Genomic DNA, 15,468 nt, shown 5'->3' with positions numbered 1-15,468 from the left:
AAAATAACGCATTTAACGCATCGTAACGATTGAAACTTGCAAATATGTAATGCGTAGTAACACCTAAAAAGTAACGAAAGTAACGGCTCTCACGCCCATCAGTCACAAAATATATCGCATGTAATGCTTCGTAACGCCTATAACTTACAAAAAAGTTACGCTTCGTAAGTAAGATCTATATCTTACTAAAAAGTAAGGCAAGTAACGCTTCGTAACGCCTATTACTTATTGAGAAGTAACGCATGTAACGTTTCGTAACGCCTATAACTTATTAAAAAGTAACGCATGTAACGCTTCGTAACGCCTACAATTTACCAGAAAGTAACGCATGTAACGCTTCGTAACGTCTATAACTTACTAAAAAGTAACGCTTCGTAAGTAAGGCCTATAACTTACTAAAAAGTAAGACAAGTAACGCTTCGTAACGCCTATTACTTATTGAGAAGTAAAGCATGCAACTCTTCGTAACGCCTATAATTTACCAAAAAGTTACGCATGTAACACTTCGTAATGCCTATAACTTACTAAAAAGTAAGGCATGTAACGCTTTGTAACGCCTATAACTTACTAAAAAGTAACGCATGTAACGCTTCGTAACGCCAATAACTTATTGAAAAGTAACGTATGTAACACTCAGTAACATACATAACTTACTCGTACATAACTTTAAAAGATCACGCGTTTAACATTTTGTAACTTAAAAAAACTGTAAATTGAAGTAAAACATCACGTAAGAATAGCTTATCGTGATCGCGTCCGCAACTGAAAATCCTTTGCCAGATCAGCAGTGTTCGACTTCGGAATTGCTTGTGACCATTTGGTCAAAGATTCGGCGTTACTCAACGATGGGGTTTCACAATATTAACGGCATGACGGTTCAGAAAAAGTGAAAGTTGTTTTTTACAATTTTTATTCATTTTTATGTGTATAATGTACTTGTTTTTTAAATTTTATTTAAATGTTTTTTTTATTATAAAACGACAAAATCGTAGCCATACTTTTACTTTTAATCATTAATATATAATATATATTCCCCTTACATCCTCCGTTACTTCTTTTTTTTACCGTACGTTCAGTTTCCAGTTTATGTTTTGCTAACACCATGCAATTATCGCTTTGTATGTTTTTTTTTTGTTGCTTTTCATTTATTTTCATCTTTCTCTCTACTCTGCATCTTGTGGTTGGTTGGTTGCATTCTTTCCCTTTTTCTTCGCGATGTTGTAGTTTGTCCGTTTTTTTTGTATCTCTTTTGTATTCATGTATGTTCTTGTGTATGTTTTGTCCTCTGTCCTTTCGTCTTTCGTCGTAGCATCATCATCGTCAGTCGGTGAGTTAGTGTGTATCTTCTTCTCTTCCTGCAAATTAGAATCTAGAATTCGTACCTTCTCTCTCTCTTTCTCTCTTTCGCTCCCCACCTTTCCTCCATATTGATTTGTTCCCCCTTTTTGCTACAAGCTACAACTCTACACACATCGATCTCTGTTTCTGCTTCCATCACTAACTATTACCGTGTACCTATCGTCCCTGTCCACATGGGGGGATCGACCACCGATCAGTCCCCCCGTTAGTGCCCTCTCCCTGCCACCGCGTCGTCGTCAAGCGATCCGGGTGGCGATCGGTGAAAAAATTGAATTTTTAAATATTTTGTTTTCCTGTTTTTTTTTTCTCAATATATTCTCCTTGAATTTGCGATTAGTGCCTTGTTGATTTTTGTTATGTTTGTTCATAGTATATGTGCGAAAGAAAAACCGTTTTTCAGTTTTGGTTTCCGCTCTCTCTTTCTTCCTTGCTACTCGCACTAGCCTATGGTTATTTTTTTCTGTTCTTGATTTTTTTTTTGTTCATATACTAGCTTGTTGTCTACTTGTATTTTTTTTTTGTTATGTTACATACATCATTCGCTAGGTTTGGTAATCTGCGCTTTGCTTCTGTTTACATTCAATATTCTAACGGTTGGTATGGAGGTTTATGTGTGAGTGTGTGTATGAGTGTTTGTCTGCTGGTCGGTGTGTGTGTTTCTGTGTTCCGTCAAAGTGACGTTTGTAAGATCATTGTTTTGCTTACCTCTCCTAATAGTAAAATTCTCTTGATTTACCTATAGCGGTTTGAATATCCGGTATCTCACGGACCAAACTAGTATCTATATGCTTGTTTGTTTGTTTTTCTCTTAATCTCTTTGTTCTATTACGATCTTTCCGCGGTTCATTTTTTAGTTTAGTATTTTTCTTATGTTTGTTTGTTTGTTTGTTCTCTGTTGTAAATGTCTTTTGTTCATTTCCTTCTTTTGGTTGCCTTTAAAGCTCTCTTTGACTTGTTTGCTTTAACTTCTTGGTTTGTTTTTTTTTTTGTTTTTTTTCTTCTCAGTTTCTAGATGGAGCTCGACAAAGAGGTGGTCGAAGAGAGTTTGTTAGGTTATAATTCCAAAGCGACAGAAGGAGTAAGAACCCGGTAGATTTTGGTTGTTTGTTTTTGTGTGCGTATGTGTAAATGAGTTTTTTTTTTTGTTTCATTTGCAGAGCGATTGTAGAAGCAGTAGTGTGTTAGGCTGTTTGTTGTTGTTTTTGATGCGCCCAGAAGGAAGAAAGAATAGGTGGAAAATCGATTGATTCGGGTTAGATCTTCTTCAGGTGAAGGACATTCACCCCTATTCTGTATGTCGATCGATTCGAAATATTCCGATCGAATGTGCAATTTCCATTCTGCATTCCGTTCGAGTTGGGTATGAACTCGAATATCATTCGTTCGAGTTGTTAAATTTTCGAACATTACTCGATCGACTTGCGTACGTATTACTTCTGTTCGGTTTAGAATCGTTCTAATTTGTTTATACAAGTGTTACGGTTTCGTTTACTAAGAAATGAATAATATAAATAATATAGAACGTGTGAGTAGTGTTGACAGCTTTGATGGTTAGTGTTCGAAATTTCAAGTGTTACCGAACGAGAGTCGATCGTATCATACAAGTCGAACGGCATAAAGAATGCAAAATTCGAACTCGATCGAAAGTGTAGATTCGTTCGTATCACAAATCCGTCGGATTGCAGAATCGGGGTGATTGTCTCTTTTCGGAGCAAGGTTCAAACTGACTTTTCAATACATCGGCTACATTCGCTAGGTTATATTCATATATATATTTTAAACAATCGCCTGTCAATGATATTTCCGCCTGCTTTGTTTTCTTTTTTTCTTTCTTTTTCAGAGCGGTGTCCTTTCAATAAAACTTTGTAATAAAAATGCACGATGATATTTACGCTTGTCGAACGTGTAGTTTTGTATCAATTTTTAAGTGTGAACATTTATCTATCAGATTCGAATACAGAAATTCATCAATAAGGGAGTGAGTGAGTGTGTGTGTCCGTGTGTTGCATTCGCCACGAACCACGTCCTATCGGTTACATTCTATGTGGGCGTTATTTGCTACTAAATTGTATTGACTTCGAGGCTTTTCGAAACTATAGGCCTATCGTGTTCGATTCGAATACAGTTCCGTGATTTAGAAGTTTGCTTGCTTGCTTGTTTGGCTTGCTAACATAAACATGAGCAGTGACCAGTTTGACAGCATTCGAGTGATGTCCGTTTCTGCCGTCCATCGATCGAAACAACAAACTGTTCACTTATAGCAGTGTCCTCCTGTCAGATTGAACAGATTGAACCGAAAAAACAGGATCAAAAAGCGTTTCTATCAGCGAGAGAAACAAATCCAGAAGCAAATTTGTTCCCGAAGTAGCGACACCGGCACCAATACGGAAGAGTCAACCAGTCCCAGCCGTGAATATTTTTTTTTAGAAAAAAAGCATCATGAAAGCCTAAACTAAAACACTGCGTAACGTTTTTTTTTTTTTCCTTAAGCAATATTGCACTTGGTTGTTTCTCTTAACAAACACTCTAATCTAACAAAAGTCGAGAAGTAGGGAAAGTAGGGAGGGGGATCCGTATTCACGGCTGAGAGGCTTCCGGATCGGTCGGACGATTCGCCTCAAGAAAGTCATTGGCCGCTAGTCTGGCTAGTCCTCTTACACTAACCGGTATTTTTTAAATTCTTCTGCATTAACAATAAAAATCACAATTAACAATTCTGTTGTTGTTTTTATTTTTTTTTTGTTTGTTTTTTTTATTTTCTTCTTTTTACACTTCCATTCTCTCGCTAGTTTTATCTGCGCGCACGGCGGCGCAACCTAAAATATAGACGCCGCGTTTTTGTTTTTCGCTAACCACCGAGTCTAACTTTTTACCTACATTGTTGGCTATCACTAGCGCCGAACGAAAATCAAAAAACAAAACAGAGATCACTCACGGTCGCCATGTTTGGGGCGGCGCACGCGGAATCCTCCATATCTGAATTGACCATCGTTTTGTTTGCTTTTGTCACACACGGTTTTGCACTAATAATATAAAACAACAAAAAGCATCTGATTTGCTTTCTCTATTCCTTCTTCTTTTGCTTAATTTTGGCTATCTTGGAGACACATTATCATTTTTTTAAATTGTTTCTCTTACGGCTTTTTTTCTTCTTTTTACTACTTTTAAGTGCTTAACTTCTCTTAATATCGCCGTTTTTGAAATGCACATGCTTTCGTACGTGTGAATGTGTGTTCGCATTTTTCTCTGTTATTGTGTTTGTGAGGCTAGCAATCAGAATAGATTTGTTGAAAAGATGGAACAGCACTGCAAAACTTTCCTGTGAGTTCAGTTGAATTCGTTCCGAAACTTTTTTTTCCGATCCATAATTTTACTATACGAACGATTATTCGATGCAGAGTAAAACTACGAATCACTTCCATGTTAGTCAGTAGATGTGCGGGTATGATGGAACCGTCAACAAAGCAGAGAAAACTGCCGTAGGGGATAGATAGGGGAGTTTGGGTCTCATTTTCGTCAATCTCTAGTAGTTGCAGTAATAGTAGTTGTAGTAGTAGTAGTAGCAGTAGCAGTAGTTCAGTAGTCAACAGTACGATCGAAGAAGATGAATGCTAAACGGTGTCACAACACGAGTGTTTGTGGGTGTGTGTGTGTGAGAGAGAGTTTTGTTTGTCTCGCGCGGTGCCAGTTAAAAATATTCTACGGTGCAAATGGAAATTTACTGTACACCTTCTTCTTCTTCTGCTGTTTACTCTCGTCTCTAGCTATAAAAGGACAAAATTTGACACATGGTTCGCATCCGTACGTGTGAGTTTTTTTTCAGTGAGTAAGTTGATTATTCTGTCTCTACAACATCTTGGTAAAGTTTTTTTTCTTCTATTTCATCTAAAGTCCCGTTTTTTTACCTGTTTTTTCGTAATATGTGTTAGCAGCGATTGATGATTGCTGACAGCCGATCTCTTTCGTGTGCTTCTCTAATAGTAATAAACAGAGCTCAAGCGGGGGTCGTAACGTAGTAGTAGTAATAGTAGTAGTATTAATAGTAGTAGTAACGAATACAGGGTAAAGGGCAAAAATGAATCAATACTGTGTGCGAAGTTTGCCTCGGGTTACAGAACCTGTCTACTACGGTCGAACAAAATTATACACAAGCGTGTTTAAGTTAAAGACTAAAACAAACGAGATAAAAAAAGAAACTAATAGGTTGCTTACACGATAATTTAATTAACGTAAGATTATTAATCAGTAAGAATATTGCAATCATAGTACACCATTTTTTTTTACGCGCTTGCGCTTAGCTACGGTACCCTACCAGTTAAGATTAAAATTTTTACTAAGTTTTTATTTTTACGAGAGTTGTTTCACTAATGCGAAAACAGTAGACTTTGATTTGATTGTATCGCTTTCGCTTTCGCTTTCGTCACACGGATCTCTTTCTCGCTCGCTCTCTCTCTCACTGTACCTATCTCATTCCCTCCCGTCCGCCATTTTCTTCCTAGAGTAGACTTGGTTTGATTTTTCAATAAACGTAGTACGAACAGTTTTCTCTTGTTTGATTAAACTTCAAATACATTGATATTTTTTTTGTTTGATATTTAATTACTTTTCACGTGTTTGCTTCGTTATACAATAGATAGATTCTAACATTGTTTTTTTTTGTTTCTTTGTGTGTTTGTGTGTCTGTGTATGTGTTTATCTTTGTTTCACTTGCTAATAAGGGAAGAAGAGGATAGAATTTTGATATTTTTTAACGTTTTCGTTTTTCGTTCAGCTTAAAAATGAAGGAAAACATAAAAAAATAAAATAATGACCGGAAGAAGAGATATTAGTTCGAAGGTTGTTGGTTTCTATTATCCGAAGCGAAAGAGTTTTTTTTCCGTGGGCCTGCTGCTGCATGGGCACCTGTTTCCTTTTCTCGTAACCAATTTTTCTCTAGTTTTGTTGCAGCGCAAACAAAACACGAACCAAAAGAACGGTTTGTGGGTTTACTACGAAACGGGTTTCTTCCATCTATTTTTTTTTTCTTCTGTTTGTTGTTCTTGCAATATTCAATGGTTTTGACATTATCAATCTACTTACACTGTTACACAATTCGCGAATTCCCATTGTTGGTTGTGTTTGCACTTCAGTTTAACACGCTTCAGTTTAACGAAGAGGAAAATATAAGCAAAAATACGGTACCGTTCCCCCCTTCCTCTCATTCATTCCGCTCTTTTTTTTTTTTTTGCTTTCAATAACTAAAACATCTAACGACTTTTGGCTAGCAGCAATAACGAGTTTTTTTCTGAGTGTTTTCTCTTCTTATTCTTCCATGTTTTTCATCAGCCATCAGGCAAGTGCATTTCTTCCTTGCTTGCTTACTTCTTTCTGTATAGGTGTCTGTTTATGTGTGTGTGTTTTTCGTCGCGATTTGAAATCTCTTTTCTTCTGTTCATCCCATTTTCATTTCTGGTTTATTTTATTTTTCTTCTAACAACTAAGGAGAGTTCACGTATTTGCTTAAAATAGTAATTATAGTAGTAGTAGTAGTAGTAGTAGTAGTAGTAGTAGTTTCTAAAGTTGCAGTAGTAGTAGTAGTAGTGCATAGTAATAGTAATAGTAGTAGAAGTAGTGGTACGTAGAAATAGCAGCAATAGTGGTAATAGTTGTGTGTTAGTAGAAGTAATAGTAGTAGTAGATTAGTAATGAATATAGCAGAATGTCAAACAGTTTGACCGTTTTGCACAATTCCGAAAAAATGGAGCGAAGCGAAGTGAACGGAAAGAAATAATGCTAAACCATACAATTAATAGTTACGTTTTTTTCTTTCTCCATCTAAGGAATAATTACGAGTAAGTTTCTTCATTTTTTCATTTCATTAATTTAAGAGCTAAGATATAGGTAGTGATATCCATTTACTTGTGTTTTGCATATGTGTGTGTGTTTGTGTTGTTCTTGTATTGGTTCTGTTTCGACTGGGTCGCGCTATTACCTCCGGTTCTTCGCCGATCCACCGAGTTACTGTCCCGGGTTTCGGATTCATTCTTTTGTTTTGTTTGTAAGTTGGTAAGAGAGAGTGTTTGTGTGTATGTGTGATTGATTTTGTTCTCGTTTCTCGTTTCCAATTACATAGTAAGAGTTTGAAGATTAAAGATTTATCGCTAAAATATAACATCATCTGATTGTCGAGATTTCTCATATTTTTATTCGAATTTTATTTTCGCCGGAAGAGCCCACCTTCCGGCTGGCTTCGCGTGTCGCCCGATCGGCATCCATGCTTCCGGCGCTCGCGCTGGTCTTCTTCTCTTCATCTCCATGCGCCTCCATATCGACTGTGTTGTCGCACACAAACACGCGCGATGTCTCTGTCTTTGTGTAAATATTTTTTTTTATTTTCCTAATTTTGTTTACCCATTTTTTATGATTTTATTTCACTTTTTTTTCACTATCGCCTCTTGTCTCGATTTTTACCTCTTGTTAATATAGATTAATACTCTAAATATATAGTTTTATATACCTTTTTTATCATAATAATCATAAAAAACTGTTTAATGATTTAATCACCACTTTTTTATAGTTACTTTTTTCTATGATTTCTCCAGTTTCTTTTATATATAATTACTTTAATAAGTGTACTCATCCACTTCTGTTGGTTTTCTTCGATAAGCTCAAAAAATGCAACGGCTATTTATCTCTTATTTCCCTAGTATATGTGAGTGTGTGTGTGTGAGTTCACATGTAAAACTGTCCATGTATAAGTGTGTGTGTGTGTGGGTGTGCGATTCTTCTCCATGTATGTAAGTTAGTTCGGTCGTTTTTTTTACACATTGATGAATTGTCATGCGTCATGTTTTTTTTTGTTTCTTCTATATCTCTCTTTCTTTCTATCGCGAATGATTGTTTCCAGCAGTATGTCTTATACAAAATGATTGATTTATTCTTGCAAGTTTACTGAGTTCATGTCTATTTTTTTCACCTGTTTGATTTGACACTATTTCTCACTTCTTTTTTATTTTTTTGTTTGTTTGTTTCTTTTTTAGAGTACATATCTGTGTTTGTGTGTGTGTGTGTGTGTGTGTACCGTGTTTGGGATTTCCGTTTCCGATCGATCGACGGAACGCACCACCAATCACGCACGAAATAAGAACTATAGAGAGTAATAGGAAAGAATGTCGACGCTTCGACGAAGTGGTCAACCAATTGCTGGTGGTCGCTTGTTCTTTGTTTTCTTTGCTTTTTCGCTACCTACATACACATGCCATACATTTTTTTTCGTTTCTTCCTATCTGTCAACTGATCACAAAGCAAATCACATTTCCAAAATCTGAATTTGTTCATCTATATGTTTTTTTTTTCGTTTCATCTCGAGGTGCGAGCCCCATTTTTTCCGCTCAATTTTTCGCTTTCGCGGTGAACAGTTGAGAATACCTGAGATTCCACGACCTCGACTACGACTTTCAGTACGAGTGAAAGCTATTGCAACTAAGACACAGAAAATAATTCTCCATACACCTTTAACATGAGAGAAAAAAATTGTCATATATAACTACAACTTAAACAGTTAACAGTGTCTGTGTGTGTGTTTGTAACATAGGGAAGCCAAAAAAAAACCTAACATCTAGGCCGGACCGCGGACATCAGCGTAAACCTAACTTTTTACACAGCCCACCCCCCGTCCTGACCTCACTATAAGTGAGCGAAACGGCGGCTCATAGATCCTAGCTTCTTTTTCACTCGCTCCATCATCCATTCAACCTACTCTCTTGTCTAATAATTAAACAATACTGGAAATTATTCTGTTCTATCTCTTCATCATATGTCTGCCTGCCTTCGTTTCTTCTGGTTTGAAATTGCTGCTGTTCGTTTAAATTGTAAATAGCGGTAAAACTAGAGCATATTTAACCTAAACTAACTATCAATTAATAATACATAAATTGTTTTCCTTCGATTTGCCCTCGAACTGCGCATCTTTTTTCATGTTTTTTCTTTTATTCTTTCTCGAACACGCACATCTAAACTAACACACAGATCTCGTCGATACAATTTGTTTTTGCTTTTTATTTCTTTTGAAGAAATAAGACAAGCCAAGCTGCTCACAGAGTTTTCACTCGCATGGTGCTGCTGCTGCTGCTGGCTTGCCTTTTTGTTTTTTAGTGGAACAAAAGAGGAGTACGTTCAAAAGTAGTAAAATCTAAGTAACTCTACTTGTCTGTGCTTCACCACCGGCCACCATTTTTTTTCTCAGTACGTTAAGATAGTTGGTTAATTTTCTTTTTTTACAAATTAGAAGGATAATATAAAATAAAATAAACACCAATCGAGATAATCTTAGTAAGGTTAGGTTTAATTAAAAAAAAGAAGTAATAAACGCAATAAATCGCAAGAAATTCCGGGATAAAGTTTCGCCAGTTCTTGCTTTCGACTTCCTATAGTTCAGATCTCTTACGTTCGTGAAAAGTTCAATTGTTCTCTCTCTCTTTCTCTCTCTGCTTCCGCTTTACAGTAGTAATTCAGTTGGTTGACTCTAAGCATATAATCTTCTGTGTAGTACATTTAAATACGATTTGTTTGTTTTTTGTCTGTTTCTACAGTTCTTAAATAGTATCTGTGTTGTTTCCAATATGTTGATTCCTGCTCCTTCCTGTTTGTGTGTCTTCCTAGCGCTTTTATTTTATATTACTTTTTTTTGCTACTCGACCTACTTTCTTATCTGATGCTTTCTCCTACTTTAACTTTTCTTTCAACGGGGTCACTTTTTCACATGCGCCTCTCGGTTTCCTTTTGTGGTACTTTTTTCATTTTTTTTTGTTTTTAGGTATAGTTTGTTCCCATTTAACGCTTTTTTCTTATCTTCTTCTAGTAAAAAGATTCTACTTCAATTTACACATTTGACTGCGAAGTTTGATTGATTATGTGTCTGTGTGTGTGTGGGTGCTCGTGTTTTTGTTTAGTTTAATTTCTTTTGTTACTTTTTTTCTCAGTTGTCACCAGATTCGGCGGTTTTGGCCAAGTCCCATTTTCCCATTTTCTGTCTGCGTTGTGTTGTTTCGTTAACCGATTGCCGTTCCGATTGATGTCGAGCAAATGGCGCAGCGGCGCAGTAGGCGTATTCAGGATAGGATGAAAACACACAAAATGATCCCGGGGAGTTTTGCTTTTTTTTCTTTTCTTATTTCGCTGCTTAAAATTCTAGGCCTACTTAGTGTGGTAGTAGCAAAACCGATGCATTGCTGCTGCTTTGACGTTGAATCAATTCCCATTGTAGTAGTGTTGGTGGTGCCGGTAGGGGGTTCATATTTGTGTGCGTGTGTGGCTGTGGGTTGTGGATGTGTATTCGTGTTTTTTTTTCTTTCAATGAGAGCTGGAATCGAGCTGCTGTCGGATCACTTGGTTAGTTAGAAGCCATAGTAAAAGTAGTAAGAGTATGGTGTAGCAGTCGAGGAGTGGAGCTGCATACATTTTAGATGTTGGATTTGGAAAAACTGACACGCAGATGGTTCGACTCCGACAGCTGGTAGTTGTGCATCTTGATCAGAGCGCACACAGCATCCTCGATCGAACTGAGCTGTATCAGTGCCATCTTGTGGTCTTTTCTGTGGTTTGGGAAGAGAGAAAATAGATCGAAATTAGTAAATCTCTTTCGGAAAATAATGAAATTTGTACATTGAATGACACTTTCTAATCGGTACTTATTGGTTAGACGGGTGCAAGTAAAAATTGCCTATTCCGATACTTGTGCTGATCGTCATTGCTACCACTCGTGTAGATATGCCAGCAGTGTCTTACATACCTGTAATGACATAACCACAAAATTGACATATAACTGCATTCGAGATGTGTATAGATATTAACTGATTTGATACCGTTCAAGATTTTGCAGCCCTGAAAAGGACCATTTGGTTTCGGAAGATTGCGTTTGTATTCTAGGAAGTAGGGCGGCAGTTTAAGACAGTTTTCTAAATAAGTTCTTTACGTTCTTTGGAGTCCTGGAAAAGACTATTTAGTTACGGATAATTACGTTTGTATTCCAGGAAGTAGGGCGCCAAGTCATTTGTAAGTTTGAAGCTTGACCTTGAAGAAATCCGTACATAAATATAACCGTAACAATAGTCGTGATATCGCTCATATATTTCAATATTTCATACATCTCAATATTTGAGTGGAAAAAAATTACCAAAATTCTGTACGGGTTTCATTTTCGACTTTCAGAAGGGCCAAGTTTTGGAATTATCTACGATATTAAATACTATTCGCAACATTCTTCTCGAACGCGATGCAGCCAAATATTACCTTTATTTGCGCTCGTTTGGTGCGAACATACACCTAGCTAATCGAACTGTTCTAGAATTGCACTAAACTTCGATTCGCAAAGAAGTAATCTTAATATTTTTTTACATAACATTTGAAGCAACGGCTGATTTTGTATAATATTTCCCATCGTTGTTCACTTTTCGTTTTCTGTTTCTCCAATGCAAATGACCAGCAGCTGGATGACGCAATCGCTTTTGCTTGAAACGAAGCTCACATTGCGAACGTACAACAGCAGATATGTTCACATAAGAGCTAGTGATTTTGTTTTGCGATTAGCCTTGAGAAGCGTCCAAAAAATGCGATGCATTTTTACGCACCCGGTTTTCATTACGCTCCAGTTTAACCTCGTACAATAAAGGATTAATTTTTAGTTTGAATAAAATATCGTTTTTTATCTCAATTTAAAAGAAAAATTTGTGGATAGCTCATTTTCGATACACTCCTTACTTTGCAAACATATTGAGTTTAACAAACCATTTGTTTTGCACGGATCAGCTAGACGTAAAACTCGTTTTTGAGATCGGGAAAAGTATTTTGGCATACAAATTTCTTCATATCAGAACTCGGAAACTGGTATTGAACGAAAAATGACGTCAAAAAAGAAATGGTAGTATTTTTCAAGAACGACAGAAAAAGTATAGTTATGAAAAACTAGCTCATTAACACTCCCTTCAAAGGGTCTTCATTTTACAAGAGCCATAATATCTGAAATCGACTTCTGGGCGTGAACTTGGATATACCACTCTATTATCCATCACACTTAATACATTTTATTCCTAATTAATTTATCTTTCTAATGAAATCGCTTCAAAAACCACTGAGATATAGTCAGTCATTTCGCCAAAAGCCATTTCGCCGAAGGCCGTTTCGCCGAATGCCATTTCGCCGAATCCAGAAATCGACTTAAAATCGTAATTAGAATTGATTTAAAATTTCGGCGAAATGACCTATTCGGGGAAACGACTCTCGGCGAAATGATCTCTTACTATAAAGGATCAATTTTTACTATCAAGGGGGTTAAAAAGTAGGGGAGCGCTACTTTTTAACTCCCTTGATAGTAAAAATTGATCCTTTATAGTAAGAGGTTAAACTTGAGCATAATGAAAACCGGAAGAAATTTAAGTTATTCCTTCACAAATATTCGAACTTTTGATCGAACGTTCTTCATCAAGTTCCAGACAAGTGTTGCATCGCATTTTTTGGACGCTTGAGCCCAAATTTTTTTGAACTTCTGCATGTTCCCAGCTGCCTTACCAGTCTTCTTGAAGACCCTCTTCACGATTGCCCAGTAACATTCGATGGGTCGAAGTTGAGGGCAATTTTTCTCAACAAAATGTATACCCTTTTCCGCCAATTAAGAGTGATTTTGGCATAGTGAGCCAACGGTAAATCCGGCCAAATCAGTGGAGGTGTAATATGCTTCTTATATAAAGGCAGCAATCTCTTCTGGAGACACCCAGATCGATAGATTTCTTAATTTATAATTCCGATAGTGTAAAAAATGGTTGACTTTAAACCACAGGAACATATTTCTTGCCATACCAGTACCTTTCGATCGAATTTCTCCACTTGAATCGACCTGTCAGCATCGCTCACATCCTCCCCAACGACGACAGTAAAGTATTATGGAACTGGAAGGGGTTTTGAGTCCTCCTTTACATAAGTATCATCGTCCATCAAAACGTACACTGGAAAAGACGCGAATACAATTTCCGGGTCCTTGTTGCTACTCAATTCTTCTGTTCTACACTTTGTTTCGAGATTTTCTGCTTCTTGTACGTCTTCAGGTGATTTCGCCTCTTGATACGCTGGATCATTCCGACACTCGTTCCTGCTTTTTTTTGCCAAATCACGTATTGACATTGATTTGTTCTTCAAGATTAGAGATACCCTTTTCTGGTCCAGTTTCGGGTTTGAAGAACCGGATTTTCTGCCTCTTCCTGGTAGCTCATCCAAAGAATAGTGTTCCCAAACTTATTAATGATGGTTTTAATACTGGCATGATGAATTCCAAACCGCTTCGCCAATTTTCGCATAGTAATACCCTTCTCACTTAGCCATGTGTCCAGAACCTTAATTTTCAGTTCCTCTTTAATACGCGTCATTTTGAAAACGCAGAATTTCAACCGCACAAACAAGTAAACAAACGGAAGCTGACAGCCAAACGCACAGCATCTCAGTTGTGATCAGAGCATAAAAAACCATCACAAATACATGCGTACAACACAAATGTATGTGGATAGCTTATTTTCGATACACTCCTCATCATCCAAATCGGAGCAAGTCGATCCTTTTCTTCTGTTAATTGCTGGAATTTGCACTGTAGCAGCTAGTTTCTACGCTTTAGTTAGTTTCATATGAACGACGAAGCGAGGTTGGACAGCACACGCGACAGAGCGATGCGGTTATGCCGATGCACCCATCTAACCGATAAGTACCGCGTATTGTCTAGGTAAAAAATTGACCGAAATCCGAAGATACTTACGGGAAAAATTTGAATGCTTTGACTTCGAAACCATTTTTGGTGAAGGATTCTTTAATCTCTTCCTCGGTTACAGTGGCTCTGAAAAAAAAACACTTTATTAAACATAATTCATAATAAAAAATAACATAACAAATTGGATGCCAAATCACTGATTCGATCAAATTTGAACGTTTTAATTGTCACGAGAAAAAAAAACAATCGAACGGGGCAAATTCTTACTCATTTTTTTTCTGTCGAAAGCGAAACGAAGAGAATTGCCGGCTAACGATTGCTCTGAAGTATTCAAAACGATGATGAGTGATGCTGCTTAATTTAATTACATTAGCATCCTATAATCGTCCTGAATAAAATGGACCGATTTTAAGAGCTTGCCATTAACTATCCGTCTATCAGACCCCGGTCAGCAGGCCCCGCTAAAATATGAATTCAATCTAGCTTAATTATTTTGCATTCAGTGCAGTAATTATTTTATTATTGTGTCCATTTTTTGGTCCCGGCAGAAGCATCATCATCATCACAGTCATTATCATTTGTGCAACGCATCTGGTGTAATGAATGGAATATATTTCTACCCCCCCCTCCCACACCCCGCCGATCGATAATGGCATCTCATTTCACGTTCGTATAATTTCAAATTCAAATTAAGGTGTATCTAACTAAGATTGGATCCAACAACAAACAGCTAAAAGAGATTCAATTTTCCAAAACAGGCATCAACACTATCGGTCAAGTTAGACCACCCCACACAGTTTTTATCAGGACCATTTTCACCATTTCACGTGAACCAAACTCTCTATCGTTATTTCGCTGGCACTTTGCGACCGAGGTTAATTAGCTGGCTAATTGAAAAGAGTGTTTTTTTAGTTTGCCCTTTTTGCGTTCGCGAAACGAAATGAAAATCAGCCAGTTTGAAGTTTTGTATTTTACAGAATTGTTGATTCCTAACAAATTCCAACCTAAACAGATAAGGATTCTTTGAAACCATAAAGAATTTCTTCTAGTAAATTTGACTCTAAACGGAAAACGATTACACAAAATTTAAATTAGAATATTAAGTGTATTTCTATAACTTTTTAATGATTTCATTCAAAAGGAAAGCTAAATGTGTTCTTCGTATTTCCAAAATCAAATGCTATCGAAAACCCGGGATCTCGGAACTATAAAAAACCATGAAGCTCCAAAAATCCCACCTGCAAAAATTTGCCCGCAAACCAAACATCACACAAATCCTTATCGCCCGGACCAACCAATAGCGGATCGTCGGTTTTAGTTACCGGTTTCCCGACACCCGACATCCTAGACAGCAAGAGCAATGAAATTCCACCGTTCTACGG

General features: G+C 37.0%; 1 protein-coding gene across 13 annotated transcripts in view; it reads right to left on the bottom strand.

Annotated features, from left to right (window-relative positions):
• Positions 1-893: 893 nt before the first annotated feature.
• The window catches only part of LOC131433671 (polypyrimidine tract-binding protein 2), a 728,003-nt gene continuing 713,428 nt past the window's right edge, over positions 894-15,468 (bottom strand). For all 13 annotated transcript variants that reach the window (XM_058600233.1, XM_058600259.1, XM_058600249.1 and 10 more), the window contains 2 exons: positions 14,135-14,212; positions 894-10,931 (listed from right to left, as the gene is read on the bottom strand). In XM_058600233.1, the coding sequence (XP_058456216.1) occupies positions 10,799-10,931; positions 14,135-14,212 (211 nt within the window). In that variant the 3' untranslated portion in view covers positions 894-10,798. The remainder of the gene's footprint in view (positions 10,932-14,134; positions 14,213-15,468) is intronic.

The sequence above is a fragment of the Malaya genurostris genome, chromosome 1 (genome assembly GCF_030247185.1).
Source record: "Malaya genurostris strain Urasoe2022 chromosome 1, Malgen_1.1, whole genome shotgun sequence".
Taxonomy (NCBI): Eukaryota; Metazoa; Arthropoda; class Insecta; order Diptera; family Culicidae; genus Malaya; species Malaya genurostris.
This window is presented reverse-complemented; position numbering and strand designations above follow the sequence as displayed.